Source organism: Manis javanica, chromosome 12, assembly GCF_040802235.1.
Source record: "Manis javanica isolate MJ-LG chromosome 12, MJ_LKY, whole genome shotgun sequence".
In the NCBI taxonomy this organism is placed as follows: Eukaryota; Metazoa; Chordata; class Mammalia; order Pholidota; family Manidae; genus Manis; species Manis javanica.
The window spans coordinates 64,615,399-64,635,241 of NC_133167.1; the positions used below are offsets into that span (position 1 = coordinate 64,615,399).

General features: G+C 36.8%; 1 protein-coding gene across 1 annotated transcript in view; it reads right to left on the reverse strand.

The window, feature by feature from the left end:
• UBR3 (ubiquitin protein ligase E3 component n-recognin 3) overlaps positions 1 to 19,843 on the reverse strand; it is a 336,759-nt gene that overhangs the window by 285,169 nt on the left and 31,747 nt on the right. The window contains exon 2 of the mRNA XM_073218714.1: positions 2,550 to 2,689. Within this exon, the coding sequence (XP_073074815.1) occupies positions 2,550 to 2,689 (140 nt within the window). The remainder of the gene's footprint in view (positions 1 to 2,549; positions 2,690 to 19,843) is intronic.

Genomic DNA, 19,843 nt, shown 5'->3' on the forward strand with positions numbered 1-19,843 from the left:
AGATCCAGGCGATGCTGCAATTGTAGCTGCATCCATCCCACCGGTTCCTGGACTTGCCATTGGAATGAAGAAGGAGATATCTAAGCTGGCCCGTGCTTTCAGTAAAACAACAAATTTGACTGGATCCATACTGTTGGAACTCAACCAAGAATTAGGAGAAGTGCAAGTTGTACCGCTCCAGAATCTTACAACTACAGACTATCTACTGTTAAAAGAACATATGGGATGTGAACAGTTACCAGGAATGGGTTGTTTTAATTTGTCTGATTTCTCTCAGACTGTTCATGTACAGTTGGACAATATCCATCATATCATAGACAAATTTTCACAAATGCCTAGGGTGCCTACCTGGTTTTCTTGGCTTCACTGGAGATGGCTGGTAATTATAGACTTGCTTTGGTTATGTAACTATATTCCTATTATGTTAATGTGTGCACAATTTAATTAGTAGTTTAAAACCTATACATGCTTAAGTTACTCTACAAGAAGTTATGTCAAAGAAATAATCAATCCTCCCATGTTTTCTTCCGTCTGCTACCTCTATAGCTTTTCTTCTTCCTTCCTAATTACAACCCTTAAATAGAATTCGTGCCTCATATCAAATTTACTGAGTATCATAATTCCTCCAAGTGGTAAAGATACCTCAAGACAAATGCTGGGCATAGAAGCCACAGGGCATAAATCTGCAAAGAAGTAAAAAGCTAACCTTTTCAAACAATATGGCTTCTCTCTCACCAAATTTACATCTCCCTGTATGGCCCCAGAGGATGACTGGTTAGCCAGAGACAGGTAAGATTCCTCAAGGGAGGAACAACCTAAGACAGGCACAGTCGCAGGGGGGCCATCAGGTGAGAAATTGGGGATCAACAGTGGTGAGGCTTAGAACCTCACGCCCCCTGTTTTGAGAGAAATCTTCTGCGTCCGTGGATGTTTTAATACCCTTGTCTAGCTTGGATTAACACATACATAGTCTACTGGCACACACCTGATCATCTACATTTGCTCTCTTACAACACTAAACTATGTTATCTACCTTTATCTTGCATCTACCTACCACTTCAGCATTTTATTAAAAATAAAAATAATAATAATAATAAAGGGAGAAATGTGGGATCCACATATAAATCAAGTATAAAAATCAAACAAATATTCATATTTCACCTGACTGTTTATAGTTCATAATGCGTGATCAAAACCGAAAGTTTCTGTGATGACTGCCCTTGTACTGTTCACCATGTAAGAACTTATTCACTATGTAAGAATTTGTTCACCATGTAAGAACTTGTTCGTTATGCTTCAGAAGATTGGAGACTGACGTGAATTAGGCTTGGGGTGGATTAATGATTGTGCATTGAGCACTGACTCCCCTATACAGAATTTTATTGTTGTTAACAACCATTTGATCAATAAATATGAGAGATGCCCTCTCAAAAAAAAAAAAAAGGCAAGTTCAGTAACCCAGCTGGTCTCCAGTTTCTTCATTCCAAAGAGAAAGTAGTTTAGGACCAAATCAAATGTCTTTCTGTATTTGAAATAATTTGAACCAGTATTTCTTTTTGTATTTTAAGATACAAACTCTGAGAGGAGTAGAAGTACTTAACAAAGGACAGCATACTTATCTTAAAAAAGTTAAAATGTTTTCTCTCACAATGAAGATAAAATGATGCCTTTAGAAATGATGACAATGATATATGTTATTTCTTTACACTTAAAGATGGGGGAAAAACAGACTATAAAAATGTGTGCCATAGTTACAAACTGGATTTAAGATTATTTGTAGCAAATAATTTAAAACCTCTAAAAGTAATGCAAAATACAGTCCCTTAAATGATAAAAAATGCAAGTATCATCAGAAAGGTAAAAGACATCATAAAAAGTTGATACATTTGTTTCATACCACTGATATTTGTAATTCACAATATCAGATACAGAACTTTAACTGATGAACTCTAAATCCAAATATTTAAATAAAATATGCAAAGTAATAAAGACTGTGACTAAATCTTAAAAAGCAAAAATATATGTAATTTGCATGTTTCTCTTCTCATTTCAATACCATCACGATGCTTACACCCATTCTATGAGTAACATGGAAGTAAGCAATGTAACCCCCTCGTAAGTTGTTATATGTGGAAGGGAATAAGCATATATGGATGTTTACAAAAAAAAAAGAGAGAAAGAGGAAGACTGGTGAAACAGTTTATCTTCTGAAAATCTTAAGTTAAATTCAAACATTTCCAGGCATTCTTAACTACTATCATAATGTAATTGCAAATAAAGTCACTTTAACCCCATAAAATACAAATGACCAGGTAAATTTGACCAAAAACATTTCTGACCAAAGGAAAAGAGGGTGCCAAACTGTACCTAAGACAAGAGATCGATGAGATTATATAATTGATATTTACTGTTTTTATCTAGTCTCTGTATTTCATAGTCATCTCATAAAAAATGTTAAGCAATAAAATGATAATTTCCCCAGTTAGTAATGCTAAATTTTGTTAACAGACAACTTAAAAAGAGTACTACAAAGAGTGGATGAAACATACCTGGTTCATTATAGCCTTCTCTTAAGTACTGAATAAGACAAAAAATAAATCTTGGAAGAACAAATTCAGACATCATCAGTAAGTCTTTGGGGACACAGGGAATATTCAAACTTGATTTAATTTGATGCCTTTTGCAAAACCTGTAATATAAAAAAGAAAAAAAATTAACAGTGATGTCTACTCTGCCAAGAATATATTACTCTTATTTACATATCACAGCATGCAGTCTTATATCAAAGCCAGTGTATCAAAGCCTCCTTAATGATTTTTATGGCACCAAGTTCAAATATAGTTTCAATAGGTTTTTAAATGAAACATGGTGCTGAAGGAAATTTCCTACTAATAAAAGACCATACTAGTTAAGTTCCAACTAGAATACAAAACAAAAAATAAAAAACAACTCACTATTTATTACAAGTATTACTTCCAAGTACTACTGTATTGCTACACTCTGTAAATCATTATGTACAAACTGATGATTTCCCAAAGAATTTGCACTTACCGTTCCTTAATTATTTCCAATTTACTGCATTAACAAATAGATAAGTGATATAAACAGAAGGTTTATTTGAAAAGTTTATACACATAAGTATACACAATCCTTCTAATCTTGTTTATACTTAATTTTAAGGTATGACTGGGATGGATATACTTGAGCAAAAAATGAAATAAACTATTCTATATTCACATTCCAATTAAGCACTAACAAGGTAACTTGTGACCAAGCACAAAATAACCATACTAAACATATAAAATGCGTGGAAATAAAATTACTAAAAGTGAAGAGTCTATTTTAGCTAAAAAGTATATATAAAAGATCTTAATAGACAAAAACTATATTACCACGTGAAAAAAATGATTTATTTTTGAAAGTCAGTTCCACCAAACTTGATGCCATCAGAGTTAATCTCAACAGTATTAACCACAAACTAATATTAAAGTTCAAGTAGAAGAGTACACGTGTGGGGAAAAAAACGAGTAACACTTGAAAAAATCTGATTAATGATAGTGACATAAACCCTAAAACACAGTACACAAAGATATTATAATGAAAAATCTGTAGTAATGTGATAACATTATTGGACCACAAGGGAATATAGAAACAGACTATGTAACTTTGTGAATTTAATATAATAAATGTAGCATTTCAATTCAATGTTATCAAAAGACCTTCAATAAACTGCTTTGACACAATTGATTATTTACATGCAGGAAGTAAATGTGACTTTTCTATAATATACAAAATATATTCTATATAAATCAGAAATCAAATGTAAAGATAGTTACATAGTTACCAGGAGGAAAAGAAAATATTCCCCTACCTTATCTCAAGTTATAGAAAGCTTAAGACTTTAAGCCAAAAGCCATAGGAGAAAAATAAAAATTGGCTATATAAATCAAAAATTTCTATGCAGAAGACAATTACAACTCAGAAAAAAGTATTTACAATAGATAAAACAAATAAAATATTATTATCTATGAGTATAAACTCTTGAAAAAGGATAAGAAAAAGAAAAAATTGAAAAAAAAATTGTTCGACCAAGATCATCAACAATTCATGAAAGAAGTACTGAATAGCCAATAAACATATGAAAAGATGCTCAAGTTCTCTGATAATTAAAGCAATGAATTTTATTAAAATAAAAAATGACTAACTAGAAAACAACAAATTTGTGATACCTACTGAAATAACTGACCCATGCAATGGAGTCCGTAGAGGGAGACTAGAGGGGAAGTTTTCCACTTAGAGATCAGACAGTTAACATTCTTCCAATCTTAGTATCACCAGAAATGAAAAAAATCAATGCTTCAATGCTTATGAAGCAACAGTACCATTTATGAAGTTCTCTTAATAACTTGAAACTGAATGACACCAAGTCTCTAGAGCTAACTTCCATTTATAAGAAGAATAGGACATAAATGAACAAGTTAAATGACATCACAAAAAAGCAAATAGACAAATTATGAATGTAGAACATTATACAGGACAACTGACTGAGTTTCTGCAAGCTGTCAGTGGCAGTGGGGAAAAGGAGGTAGAGGGACCGAGCACTCTAGGTTGGAAGACAGGCCAAATAATTAACTGTATGTTATGTGTGAACCAGTTTTAACAAACCAACCTTTTTAAGACAATTGGGAAAGTCCAATTATAAAATGTATATAAATTCATTAGATAATTCTATTAGGTGTGATAACAGCATTGTGGTTATATAAGTAAACGTTCATGAATATTTGCTGATATTAAGAATTATTTTGTGTAGGTATGACAATAGCAGTATTGTAGTTATCGCTGAAAAAGGAAATCTTATCTTTGGATATATCTACATAAATATTTACAGATGAAATGTTATAAAGCATGCGACTTGCTTCAAAATAATCTGGTGGAGTTACAGGAGCAGGTGAGAGTATACCAAGATAACTAGGAGTTGTTAACTTATGAAACTGGGAGATGGATGCATGGGGTTTCATTATTCTATGCTCATTAAATAGAATGCAGGCCAATTATCAAAACCAGCACAACACTCCTTTCAGATTCTTAAGGCACCAAGTCAAAAAAATTTAGTTTTAAGTAGTCTTTAAATAAAAAATGTCATGGACGGAGTTTTTTCCTAATAAAAGATGATACTAGTTAAGGTCATTATGCTCACTGCTTATATATATGATTGCAATTTTATGTACTAAAACGCTAAATATTTTTTAAAAGAAAGGAAATATTCATATTTTAAAGATGAACACTGAAGCATGTCAGGGTAAGAACATAATGTTTGGAATTCACTTCAAAATATTCAACAGAAGAGAAGAAGGGAAAATGCGGCAAAAATCTTGATAAATGTTAAGTATGGTGATGAGGATATGGGTATATGGAGGTTCAATGTCCTATTACCTTTACTTTTGCATGTGTTTAATACTTTTGATAACACAACAAATGTTTTTTTTTCATCTTGAAGATAGATTAGGGAAGCTTCATTTTTCTAATCTATTGTTGGAAAGTATGCTCACAAGGTAATATCATACACTTGGACGTGTAAATAGATCCAGTTTTTGATTACATTCATAACCTCTGCTTAGCATTCCTATTTCTAGGTACTTACTATGCAGATACTCCTAAGTTTGCAACAATATATCTACAATGATGTTCACTGTTTCACAGTTTGCAATGCAAAAAAAATGAGAAGCAACTCAAATAATTCAGTAAAAGAATAAAGGTTAGCCAAATCATGGGAGAGCCATAAAATACTTTGCACTTATTAAAAAGAATGAGGAAGATCAACAAGTACTGAAGTAAAATCATATCTAAGATAAATGAGAAAAGAATTGTATAGTAGCATATATATGTATTATACTCTCTTTTATAAATAAAATTTTGGAGAAAGTGTAAGAAAGAAAATGTTAATATATGTACGAAGAAAAATATTTAAAGAAATATGTACAGAATTTGGTGGAAAATAAATGGGCCACACATTTCACTTTCTACATTAATTCTACCTGTAATGTTCGAATATTGTGTAACAAATAGATGCACAACTGAGAAACCAAAAGGAAAAAATTCACACCAAAAGCAAACAAGCAATGATTGTGCCATTCATTTGGTTTTAGTTCCACAGTTTAAAGCATTAATTCTTAACCTTTCTTTCTTCATAGATCCTTTTGAGAATCTAATGAAAATTTTAACTCTTCCTTAAGAAAAATATATATACAAAAACAAATAAAACATTCAGAGCATTCACATACTGTTCAAGTCTATCCACTCATCAGGCAGAGCTTTCAAGTGTCAGGTTAATAGATTACATAGTGCGGTGATATGGATTTCCTCAGTCCTCAAAGCAGACAGATGGGCAGAGTCTGAGCAGTCTCCTCAGCTGCTTGTGTCACATCCAAATATCATTTCCATGTCTACCATATTATGAAAAAGGTTAGGAAATACTACACCTTAAGATCCAAACCTTTATTTAAAGGGAAATATGAATTTCAGAACTTCTTTTAGCAGAGGCACACAAAATCTTAGTAAAACCAAAGAAACTTTTAAAATCTTATCATTTCTATTTTAAAAGCTTTTATTTAAAGATAAAAAAAGAACCTGACCTGTATAACAGGTTACAGAACCAGTGGTGATATAAGATGATGAAAGCACTTACGAGCATATGTATGAAGAAAACAGATGAGGAGAAAGCCACAGGAAAGAGAAAACATACTGAGACACAAAAAATACAAGATGCAGTAAAAGGCTCGACAGCAGAGAAGCAGGAAGAGAAAAAGAATTAAATAAAGGAGGGCATAGTAAGCCCTCTTAGACTTTCTATGTAGGAAAGAAATGAATTCAAAAGAGCTACTGGGCAGAAACTGAACAACAATTTGAACAGCGTGTCAAGTGGCTTCAAGAGTGAAATTTCAAACTGGAACGAAGCCCAAAGAACAGCACAAATGGTCTAAGCAACTTAGGGACTAGGGTTACAGGAGTATATCAAATGGCTATCAATTAAGAAAAATAGTACCCAAAAGAATAAAGAACAAAGTTCTGTGAGCTAGTTAAGTAATGTAGGACTGTCTTATATCTGTGTAAATTACTAAAGATCAACAAACAAAATTGCTTTTTGAATTTCAGGCTGAGCATAGTATGAGAACTACAGCATCTCACATATTACATAGCAGGTGCTCAGTAAAGGTTTAATGAAACAAAAACTTAATCTAAATAGAATACCAAAAATGACTTCAAGGGCATCCAATTAAAGAATAATGAGAACCGCATGTAATAGTTCCAGTCTTTCAAATATGTTTTGAAGAACTTATATGCCTGGCACTTAGGGGCCTTGCTCTACTGGAGCTATATATTGGGGGAGGTGGGTAGAAGATGAAAAAGAGAGAAACAAAAAATAAATATGAATAATAAACTATGAAAATAATTCAATAGACTGATTTATAGACTGCATCCATGACACTCCTTTAAATTGGGCTTGAAAGAGAAGATCTTTCTGAAGAGGTGATATTTAGGGTGCAGATCAAATGACACAAAGGAGTTAGGCCAGGCATATAAAACTCTGTAGGTAAAGTATATTGTCAAGAGGTCTGACAAAAGCAACTGAATATAAGCAGGTACAAAGTAAAGAGGAAATCGGCTTTCTAGACAACTAGTACGGCTCCAAAAAAAAATGACCTATGCAGTAATGCGTTCACATTAACAGTTCACAGGTCACATACATACACTTTCTGAAAGGGACCCCCAATGGTTTTGAATGATTAAAAAGGTAACATATTCTTTAATAGAGCAGGATATTACAACAATAAAAAAAACACCCAAATAGAAGTCTAGAAACAGTTCATAAAAATTACCTCTCAAAATTTTACATTACAACTTTTCAAAATTTTTCATTGAAATACAACTGACAGAAAATTGACCAAAAAAAAGTGTCCAATTCAATGAAGTATTAAAAACTGAACACACCCATGTAAACACCAACTAGATCAAGAAACAAAACATCACCAGCATCCCTCCTGTGACTCAACTGATATGAAACTTAAATGACTAAAAGCAGAAGTCCTGGATTCTGAGAGGAGAGGGGAGGTATATAGGACAGGAGTGGGGGAGGAGAGAGGAGGAAAGAAAAAGGGACAAGGAATTCTGGCACTCTGTTTGCAAGTTACTGAGACCAGGTGAAAGGTAGGAAGGCAAAGAGAAGCCAACTCAAATAAATCAACAACATGTTTCAAAAATTAGAAGCGCATCAGAAATAAGCTCCCATAAAAATTAACCTATGGCCTGTACACCCCATTGCATATTTAGCACAAATTCCACACTATTTTGCATATAATTTAAAGTAATTCACAGAGATCTGTGAAGAGATATGCATCACAGATTAAAAGCCCCTGAAATAAATGGTTCTCCTCATTTTAAAGATGGAAAAATCTCAGAAAAGCTAAATGACATGCCTAACTAAAAAAATTGTTAAAAGACTACTGAAGATCACAAGAGGCAAACCATAAATATTGTCTCTACCTAATCTATATATTTAATATGACCTTAGTAAAATAAACAATAAGGAAAAAATGAGCTGATTCTAAACTTCCTATGGAAAAGTAAAAATAGCTAAGAAAATTCTGAAAAATCAGTATAATAAAAGTAGAGTAGCTTTATCAGATACTAAAATTTATTTTAAAGTTTAAACAATGAAAACAGTGTTATATGCTGACTACAGAGAGTTCACATTCTAAAGGGTAGACACAGATATTAATGATAAAAATACTTAAATAAACTATAAAGAAATCAATACAAGATGGCAGCATGAGAGATGAGACAGTGAACTCAAAACAAAAACAGAGATCAAGCAACATATGGAGACAAATGACAACACTAAATCAACACCCCAAAATCTGTGGGACAGAGCAAAGTCTGGGCAAAGAGGGAAGCATATTGCAATACATGACTACCTCAGAAAAGAAGAACTACCCAAATGAACAGTCTAAACTCACAATTAACAAAGCTAGAAAAAGAAGAATAACTGAGGCCCAAAGTCAGTAAAAGGAGGAACATAATAAAGATTAGAGTAGAAATAAATAAAATAGAGAAGAAAAAAACAACAGAAAGAATCAATGAAACTAAGAGCTGGTTCTTCAAGAAAATAAACAACATAGAAAAACCACCACCTGGACTTATAAAGAAAAGAAGACAGTCCACACACATAAACAGCATCAGATACAAGAAAAAATCACTACAGGCAACACAGAAATACAAAGAATTATTAGACTATACTATGAAAAATTATATACTAAAAAACTGAATAACCTAGAAGGAATGAACAACTTTCTACAAACATACACTCTTCCAAGAATGACACAGGAAGAAACAGAAAATCTGAATGGACCAATTAGCAGCAAGGAAATTGATAATCAAAACACTACCAAAGGTCAAAACTCCAGGACCGATGGTTTCACTGCTGAATTTTATCAAACATTTAGTGAAGACCTAATATGCATCTCTCCTGAAAGTTTTCCAAAAAGTAGAAGAGGAGGAAATACTCCAAAACTCATTCTACGAGGACAATATCACTCTAATACCAAATTCAGGCAAAGACACCACAAAAAAAGAAAATTACAGATCAATACCCTGATGAACATCGATGAAAAAATACTCAATAAAATATTACCAAACAGAATTCAAAAATACATCAAAAAGATCATCCACCATGATCAAGTGGGATTCATCCCAGGGAAGCCAGGATGGTACCACATTCGAAAGTCCATCAACATCATCCACCACATTAACAAAAAGAAGGACGAAAACCACGTGATCATCTCCATAGATGCTGAAGAATCATTCAACAAAATTCAACACCCATTCATGATAAAAACTCTCAACAAAATGGGTACAGAGGGCACGTACCTCAACATAATAAAGGCCATATATGACAAATAAGCAGCCAACATTATACTTAACAGTGAGAAGCTGAAAGCTTTTCCTCTTAAGATCGGGAACAAGACAAGGATGCCCACTCTCCCCACTTTTATTTTGCAGGTCCTGGCCATGGCAATCAGACAAAACAAAGAAATAAAAGGCATCTAGATTGGCAAGGAAGAAGTTAAACTGTCCCTGTTTGCAGATGACATGATATTGTACATAAAAAACGCTAATGAATTCACTCCAAAACTACTAGATCTAATATCTGAATTCAGAAAAGATGCAGGATACAAAGTTAATACACAGAAATCTGTTGCTTTCCTATACACTAACAATGAACTGCAAGAAAGAGAAATCAGAAAAACAATTCCATTCACACTTGCATCAAAAAGAATAAAATACCTAGGAATGAACTTAACCAAGGAAGTGAAAGACCTACAATCTGAAAACTACAAGAGCTCATGAGAGAAATTAAAGAAAGTACCAATAAATGGAAACACAGATCGGGCTAATGGACAGGAAGAATTAATATTTTCAAAATGGCCATCCTGGGTAAAGCAATCTGTACATTCAGTGTAATCCCTAGCAAAATACCAACAGCATTCTTCAATGAACAAGAGCAAATAGTTCTAAAATTCATATGGAATGACAAAAGACTCCGAATACCCAAAGCAATCCTGAGAAGGAAGAATGAAGTAGGGAGAATTGGGCTTCCTGACATCAAGCTCTACTGCAAAGCACAGTAATCAAGACATTTTGTGACTGGCACAAGAACAGACCCATACACCAATGGAAAAGACTAGAGAGCCCAAATATAAATCCAAGCATATATGGCCAATTACCATATGACAAAGGAGCCATGGATATAAAATGGGGAAATGACAGCCTCATCAACAGCTGGTCTTGGAAAAACTGCACAGCTACATGTAAGGGAATGAAAGTGGATTACTGTCTAACACTATATACAAAAGTAAACTCAAAACAGATTAGAGGAGGATTAAAGATGGCAGCATGAGAGGAGACAGAGACTTCCTCCTAAAAATGGATACATTTAGAAAATTTAATTGGCACAACTAATCCTTACAGAGCAACAGGAAAGAGGACGCATCAGACTGCACACACCTGGAGAAAAGAGCAGACCTCAGCGAACGGGGTAACATACCACTCACTGGTGGGAGGAAAAGAAACAGAGCAGGGAGGGAGTGGAAGTCTGGGACTGCTGAATACCTATCTCCGGAGATCTGCGCTGGGAGCACAAACCTATATTTCACAGTGTGTTCATGAGGCTCGCATGACTACCGGGTTGGGAAGTTAATACGCGCAGAGTTCCTGGGGGACTGGGAATCCGGCTGCTTGTGGAAAGCAGGGATCCATATCTGCCTGCTCTGGGACAAAAACTTATACCTGTGTGCCTGGCCCACTGGCTCAGGCAGTGGAGACAGGCACAGGAGCCAGGAGACGGGAAACAGCTCTTACCTGCCCCCAGTACCGCTCACCTGTGACCCCTCACATTGCTTCAGGGGCTCAGCAGCTCCAGAATAGAGCTTCGGGACACTAGGGGGCGCCATATACAAACATGAAACGCCAAAGGAACCTTGTCCTGAGTAAAATAGTTAATACAACTAACGAGAAAGATTTAAATGATGTGGACCTCGTGACTCTTCCTGAAAGGGAGTTCAAAATAAACACACTCAACATTCTAATGAACATAAGGAAATACATCCAGGAACTCAGGAATGAATTCAGGTCAGAGATCCAATCGTTGAAGAGCACCATAGAGGGTATTAAAACCAGGTTGTATACAGTGGAGGAGACGATAAGTGAAATAGAAACGAGAAGAGGAATACAAAGAAGCTGAGGCACAGAGAGAAAAAAGGATCTCTAAAAATGAAGGAATATTGAGAGAACTGTGTGACCAACACAAGCGGAACATTATTTGCATTATAGGGATACCAGAAGAAGAAGAGAGAGAAAAAGGGATAGAAAGTGTCTTTGAGGAGATAATTGGTAAAAAACTTCCCCAATCTGCGGAAGGAGAAAGTCTCTCAGGCCACATAGATAGACAGATCACACTACACAAGGGACCCAAGGAAGACAACAACAAGACACATAGTAATTAAAATGGGAAAGATCAGGGATAATGACAGACAATTAAAAGCAGCCAGAGGCAGAAATAAGATCACATACAAAGGAAAGCCCATCAGACAAACAACAGACTTCTCAGCAGAAACCTTACAAGCCAGAAGGGAGTGGCATGATGTATTTAATGCCATGTAGCAGAAGGGCCTGGAACCAAGATTACTTCATCCTGTGAGATTATCATTGAAATTTGAAGGGATTAAACAATTCCAGATAAGAAAAATCTGAGAGAGTTTACCTCCCACAAACCATCTCGGCAGTCTATTTTAGAGGGACTGCTATAGATGGAAGTGTTCCTAGGGTTGGATAGCTGTCACCAGAGGTAGTAAAATCATAGTAGGGAGGGTGGAGCAGTGGACTGCAAGGCAAATACAAAATAAAACTGACAATCCCCAAAGCCAATCAAGGTATAGAGAAAAAGTATAGAATCTGATACCTAATAAAGAATGAAGGAAGAATAAAAAGGAGAAACAAAAAAGAACCCTTAGATTGTGTTTGTAACAGCATACTAAATGAGTTAAGTTAGACTATTAGATACTAAGGAAACTAACCTGAAACATTTGATAATCACGAATCTAAAGCCTGAAATGGCAATAAGTACATACCTATCGATAATCACCCTAAATGTAAATGGACTGAATGCACCAATCGAAAGACACAGACTCACTGAATGGAAAAAAAAACAGGATGCATATCTATGCTGTTTACAAGAGACTCACCTCAAACCCAAACACATACACAGACTAAAAGTCAAGGGATGGAAAAAGATATTTCATGCAAACAACAGGGAGAAAAAAACAGGTGTTTCAGGACTAGTATCAGACAAAATAGACTTCAAAACCAAGAAAGTAACAAGAGATAAAGAAGGACATTATATAATGATAAAGGGCTAAGTCCAAAAAGAGGATATAACCATTATAAATATATATGCACCCAACACAGGAGCACCAGCATATGTGAAACAAATACTAACTGAACTAAAGGAGGAAATAGACTGCAATGCATTCATTTTAGGAGACTTCAACACACCACTCACTCCAAAGGACACATCCACCAGAGAGAAAATAAGTAAGGACACACAGGCACTGAACAACACACTAGAACAGATGGACCTAATATACATCTATAGAACTCTACACCCAAAAGTGACAGGATACACATTCTTCTCAAGTGCACAAGGAACATTCTCCAGAATAGACCACATACTAGGCCACAAAAAGGGCCTCAGAAAATTCGAAAGGACTGAAATCCTACCAACCTACTTTTCAGACAACAAAGGTATAAAACTAGAAATAAATTGTACAAAGAAAGCAAAAAGGCCCACAAACACATGGAGGCTTAACAACACGCTTCTAAGTAGTCAATGGATCAACGACCAAATTAAAATAGAGATCCAGCAATATATGGAAATAAATGACAACAACAACACTAAGCCCCAACTTCTGTGGGACGCAGGGAAAGCAGTCTTAAGAGGAAAGTATATAGCAATACAGGCATATTTAAAGAAGAACAATCCCAAATGAATTGTCTAATGTAACAATTATCGAAACTGAAAAAACAACAACAAATGAGGCCTAAAGTCAGCAGAAGGAGGGACATAATAAAGATCAGAGAAGAAATAAACAAAATTGAGAAGAATAAAATAGCCAAAATCAATGAAACCAAGAGCTAAATTTTTTGAGAAAATAAACAAAATAAACGAGCCTCTAGACAGACTTATTAAGAGAAAAAGAGAATACACATCAACAGAATCAAAAATGAGAAAGGAAACATCACGACGGACCCAACAGGAATACAAAGAATTATTAGAGACTACCATGAAAACCTGTATGCTAAGAAGCTGGAAAACCTAGGAGAAATGGACAACTTCCTAGAAAAATACAACCTTCCAAGACTGAACAAGGAGGAAACACAAAATCTAAATAAACCAACTAGCAGCAAAGAAATTGAAGCGGTAATCAAAAACCTACCCAAGAAAAAAACGCCTGGGCGAGATGGATTTACCTCGGAATTTTATCAGACATACAGAGAAGATATAATACCCATTCTCCTTAAAGTTTTCCAAAAAATAAAAGAGGAGGGAATACTCCGAAACTCATTCTATGAAGCCAACATCACCTTACTAACAAAACCAGGCAAAGACCTCACCAAAAAAGAAACCTACACACCAATATCCCTGATAAACGTAGACGCAAAAACACTCAACAAAATATTAGCAAACCAAATTCAAAAATACATCAAAAGGATCATACACCACAAACAAGTGGGATTCATCCCAGGGATGCAAGGATGGTACAACATTAGAAAATCCATCAACATCATCCACCACATCAAAAAAATGAAAGACAAAAACTACTTGATTGAGGCGGAGCCAGGATGGCGGCGTGAGTAGAGCAGTGGAAATCTCCTCCCAAAAACACATAGAGCTATGAAAATATAACAAAGAAAAATCTTCCTAAAATAGAGACCACAGGACACAGGACAACATCCAGACCACATCCACACCTGCAAGAACCCAGCGCCTTGCGAAGGGGGTAAGATACAAGCCCCGGCCCGGGGGGACACGAGCGCCCCTCCCCCCGGCTCCCGGCGGGTGGAAAGAAACCGGAGCGGTTTTTTTTTGGCAAGTGCTTTTTGGAAGCCTTAAAGGGACGGGCCCCCGTTGCTAGGGAGGCAGGGTGGCGGGACCGGTGAGCAGGTGCCTGGGACCGGCGACTGAGGACAAAGAATATCCCGCGTTTCTCCCTGCGGGACCGGCGGGCGGGTGCCTGACACCGGCGATTGAGGACGGAGGAAATCACGCGTTTTTCCTCTTTTTTTTTCTCTTTTTGGCAAGCGCTTTTTGGAAGCCTAAAACGGAGAGGGACCCCGGTGCTAGGGAGGCAGGGCGGCGGGACTGGTGAGCGGGTGCCTGGGACCAGCACCTGAGGACAAAGAATATCCCACGTTTTTCCCTGTGGGACTGGTGGGCAGGAGCCTGAGACCGGCACCTGAGGACGGAGGAAATCACACGTTTTTCCCCTTTTTTTCTCTTTTTGGCGAGTGCTTTTTGGAAGCTTTAAAGGGACAGGGACCCCGGTACTAGGGAGGCAGGGCGGCGGGACTGGTGAGTGGGTGCCTGGGACCAGCGCCTGAGGACAAAGAATATTGAGCGTTCCTTCCCTGCGGGACCAGTGGGTGGGTGCTTTTTGGAAGCCTTGAAAGGACAGGGACCCTGGTGCTAGGGAGACAGGGCAGCAGGACCAGTGAGTGGGTGCCTGGGACCAGCACCTGAGGACAAAAAAAAAAAAAAAAAAAAAAATCGCGTGTTTTTTCCTTTTTTTCTTCCTTTCTCTTCCCTCTCTCATTGCTGCTGTTGTTTTGGTTTGGAGAGTGCTTTTTGGAAGTCTTAAAGGGGCAGGACAGGTCACTTAGACCAGAGGCAGGGAATCTGGGGATCTCTGGGCACTCTAACCCCCTGGGCAGCAGGGACCACAGAGGCCCCTTATGGAGATAAATAGCCTCCCGGCCACTCCCCCCTCCAACGGGGCTCCACCATTTTGGAGGAACAGCCCCAGTCAGGCCAAGCCCACAGCAACAGCGGAGATAAAACCCAAAGCAACTGGGCAGGAAGCAGAAGCCCTGTCTGCGCACAGCTGCCCAGCACAAGCCACTAGAGGTCGCTATTCTCCCAGGAGAAGGCCACAAACCAACAAGAAGGGAAGCTCTTCCAGCGGTCACTTGTACCAGATCTGCAAACTATCTCTATCACCATGAAAAGGCAAAACTACAGGCAGACAAAGATCACAGACACAACACCTGAGAGGGAGACAGACCTAACCAGTACTCCTCAAAAAGAATTCAAAATAAAAGTCATGAACATGCTAATGGAGATGCAGAGAAAAATGCAAGAGCAATGGGATGAGATGCAGAGAAAATGCAAGAGCAGTGGGATGAGATGCAGAGAAAAATGCAAGAGCAGTGGGATGAAGTCCGGAAGGAGATCACAGAGGTCAGGAAGGAGATCACAGAAGTGAAACAATCCCTGGAAGGATTTATAAGCAGAATGGATAAGATGCAAGAGGCCATTGAAGGAATAGAAGCCAGAGAACAGGAACGTATAGAAGCTGACATACAGAGAGATAAAAGGATCTCCAGGAATGAAACAACACTAAGAGAAATATGTGACCAATACAAAAAGAATAATATTCGTATTATAGGGATACCAGAAGAGGAAGAAAGAGGAAAAGGGATAGAAAGTTTCATTGAAGAAATAATTGCTGAAAACGTCCCCAAACTGGGGGAGGAAATAATCGAACAGACCATGGAATTACACAGAACTTCCAACAGAAAGGATCCAAGGAGGACAACAACAAGACACATAGTAATTAAAATGGCAAGGATCAAGGACAAGGAAAGAGTTTTAAAGGCAGCTAGAGAGAAAAAGGTCACCTAAAAAGGAAAACCCATCAGGCTAACATCAGACTTCTCGACAGAAACCCTACAGGCCAGGAGAGAATGGCATGATATACTTAATGCAATGAAACAGAAGGGCCTTGAAACAAGGATACTGTATCCAGCACGACTATCATTTAAATATGATGGCGGGATTAAATAATTCCCAGACAAGCAAAAGTGGAGGGAATTTGCTTCCCACAAACCACCTCCTATAGGGCATCCTACAGGGACTGATCTAGACGGGAGCACCCCTAAAAAGAGCACAGAACAAAACACACAACATATGAAGAATGGAGGAGGAGGAATAAGAAGGGAGAGAAGAAAAGAATCTCCAGACAGTGTATATAACAGCTCAATAAGCGAGCTAAGTTAGGCAGTAAGATACTAAAGAAGCTAACCTTGAACCTTTGGTAACCACGAATCTAAAGCCTGCAATGGCAATAAGTACATATCTCTCAATAGTCACCCTAAATGTAAATGGACTTAATGCACCAATCAAAAGACATAGAGTAATAGAATGGATAAAAAAGCAAGACCCATCTATATGCTGCTTACAAGAAACTCACCTTAAACCCAAAGATAAGCATAGACTAAAAGTCAAGGGATGGAAAAACATATTTCAGGCAAACAACAGTGAGAAGAAAGCAGGGGTTGCAGTACTAATATCAGACAAAATAGACTTCAAAACAAGGAAAGTAACAAGAGATAAAGAAGGATACTACATTATGATAAAGGGCTCAGTCCAACAAGAGGATATAACCATTCTAAATATATATACACCCAATACAGGAGCACCAGCATATGTGAAGCAAATACTAACAGAACTAAAGACGGAAATAGACTGCAATGCATTCATTTTAGGAGAATTCAACACACCACTCACCCGAAAGGATAGATCCACCGGGCAGAAAATAAGTAAAGACACACAGGCACTGAACAACACACTAGAACAGATGGACCTAATAGACAGCTATAGAACTCTACATCCAAAAGCAACAGGATATACATTCTTCTCAAGTGCACATGGAACATTCTCCAGAATAGACCACATACTAGCTCACAAAAAGAGCCTCAGTAAATTCCAAAATATTGAAATTCTACCAACCAATTTTTCAGACCACAAAGGTATAAAAGTAGAAATAAATTCTACAAAGAAAAAAAAAGGCTCACAAACACATGGAGGCTTAACAACATGCTACTAAATAATCAATGGATCAATGAACAAATCAAAATAGAGATCAAGGAATATATAGAAACAAATGACAACAACAACACTAAGCCCCAACTTCTGTGGGATGCAGCGAAAGCAGTCTTAAGAGGAAAGTATATAGCAATCCAGGCACACTTGAAGAAGGAAGAACAATCCCAAATGAATAGTCTAACATCACAATTATTAAAACTGGAAAAAGAAGAACAAATGAGGCCTAAAGTCAGCAGAAGGAGGGACATAATAAAGATCAGAGAAGAAATAAACAAAATTGAGAAGAATAAAACAATAGCAAAAATCAACAAAACCAAGAGCTGGTTCTTTGAGAAAATAAACAAAATAGATAAGCCTCTAGCCCAACTTATTAAGAGAAAAAGAGAGTCAACACAAATCAACATAATCAGAAATGAGAATGGAAAAATCACGACTGACTCCACAGAAATACAAAGAATTATTAAAGACTACTATGAAAACCTATATGACAACAAGCTGGAAAACCTAGAAGAAATGGACAACTTCCTAGAAAAATACATCCTCCCAAGACTGACCAAGGAAGAAACACAAAAGTTAAACAAACCAATTACAAGCAAAGAAATTTAAACAGTAATCAAAAAACTACCCAAGAACAAAACCCCGGGGCCGGACGGATTTACCTCGGAATTTTATCAGACACACAGAGAAGACATAATACCCATTCTCCTTAAAGTGTTCCACAAAATAGAAGAAGAGGGAATACTCCCAACTCATTCTATGAGGCCAACATCACCCTAATACCAAAACCAGGCAAAGACCCCACCAAAAAAGAAAATTACAGACCAATATCCCTGATGAATGTAGATGCAAAAATACTCAATAAAATATTAGCAAACAGAATTCAACAGTATATCAAAAGGATCATACACCATGACCATGTGGGGTTCATCCCAGGGATGCAAGGATGGTACAACATTTGAAAATCCATCAACATCATCCACCACATCAACAAAAAGAAAGACAAAAACCACATGATCATCTCCATAGATGCTGAAAAAGCATTTGACAAAATTCAACATCCATTCATGATAAAAACGCGCAGCAAAATGGGAATAGAGGGCAAGTACCTCAACATAATAAAGGCCATATATGATAACCCCACAGCCAGCATTATACTGAACAGCGAGAAGCTGAAAGCATTTCCTCTGAGATCGGGAAACAGACAGGGATGCCCACTCTCCCCACTGTTATTTAACATAGTACTGGAGGTCCTAGCCACGGCAATCAGACAAAACAAAGAAATACAAGGAATCAAGATTGGTAAAGAAGAAGTTAAACTGTCACTATTTGCAGATGATATGATACTGTACATAAAAAACCCTAAAGACTCCACTCCAAAACTACTAGAACTGATATCGGAATACAGCAAAGTTGCAGGATACAAAATTAACACACAGAAATCTATAGCTTTCCTATACAGTAACAACGAATCAATAGAAAGAGAAATCAGGAAAACAATTCCATTCACCATTGCATCAAAAAGAATAAAATACCTAGGAATAAACCTAACCAAAGAAGTGAAAGACTTATACTCTGAAAAATACAAGTCACTCTTAAGAGAAATTAAAGGGGACACTAATAAATGGAAACTCAACCCATGCTCATGGCTAGGAAGAATTAATATCGTCAAAATGGCCATCCAACCCAAAGCAATATATAGATTTGATGCAATCTCTCTCAAATTACCAGCAACATTCTTCAATGAATTGGAACAAATAATTCAAAAATTCACATGGAAACACCAAAGACCCCGAATAGCCAAAGCAATCCTGAAAAAGAAGAATAAAGTAGGGGGAATCTCACTCCCCAACTTCAAGCTCTACTACAAAGCCATAGTAATCAAGACAATTTGGTACTGCCACAAGAACAGAGCCACAGACCAGTGGAACAGATTAGAGACAACAGAAATTAACCCAAACATATATGGTCAATTAATATTTGATAAAGGAGCCATGGACATACAATGGCAAAATGACAGTCTCTTCAACAGATGGTGCTGGCAAAACTGGACAGCTACATGTAGGAGAATGAAACTGGACCATTGTCTAACCCCATATACAAAGGTAAACGCAAAATGGATCAAAGACC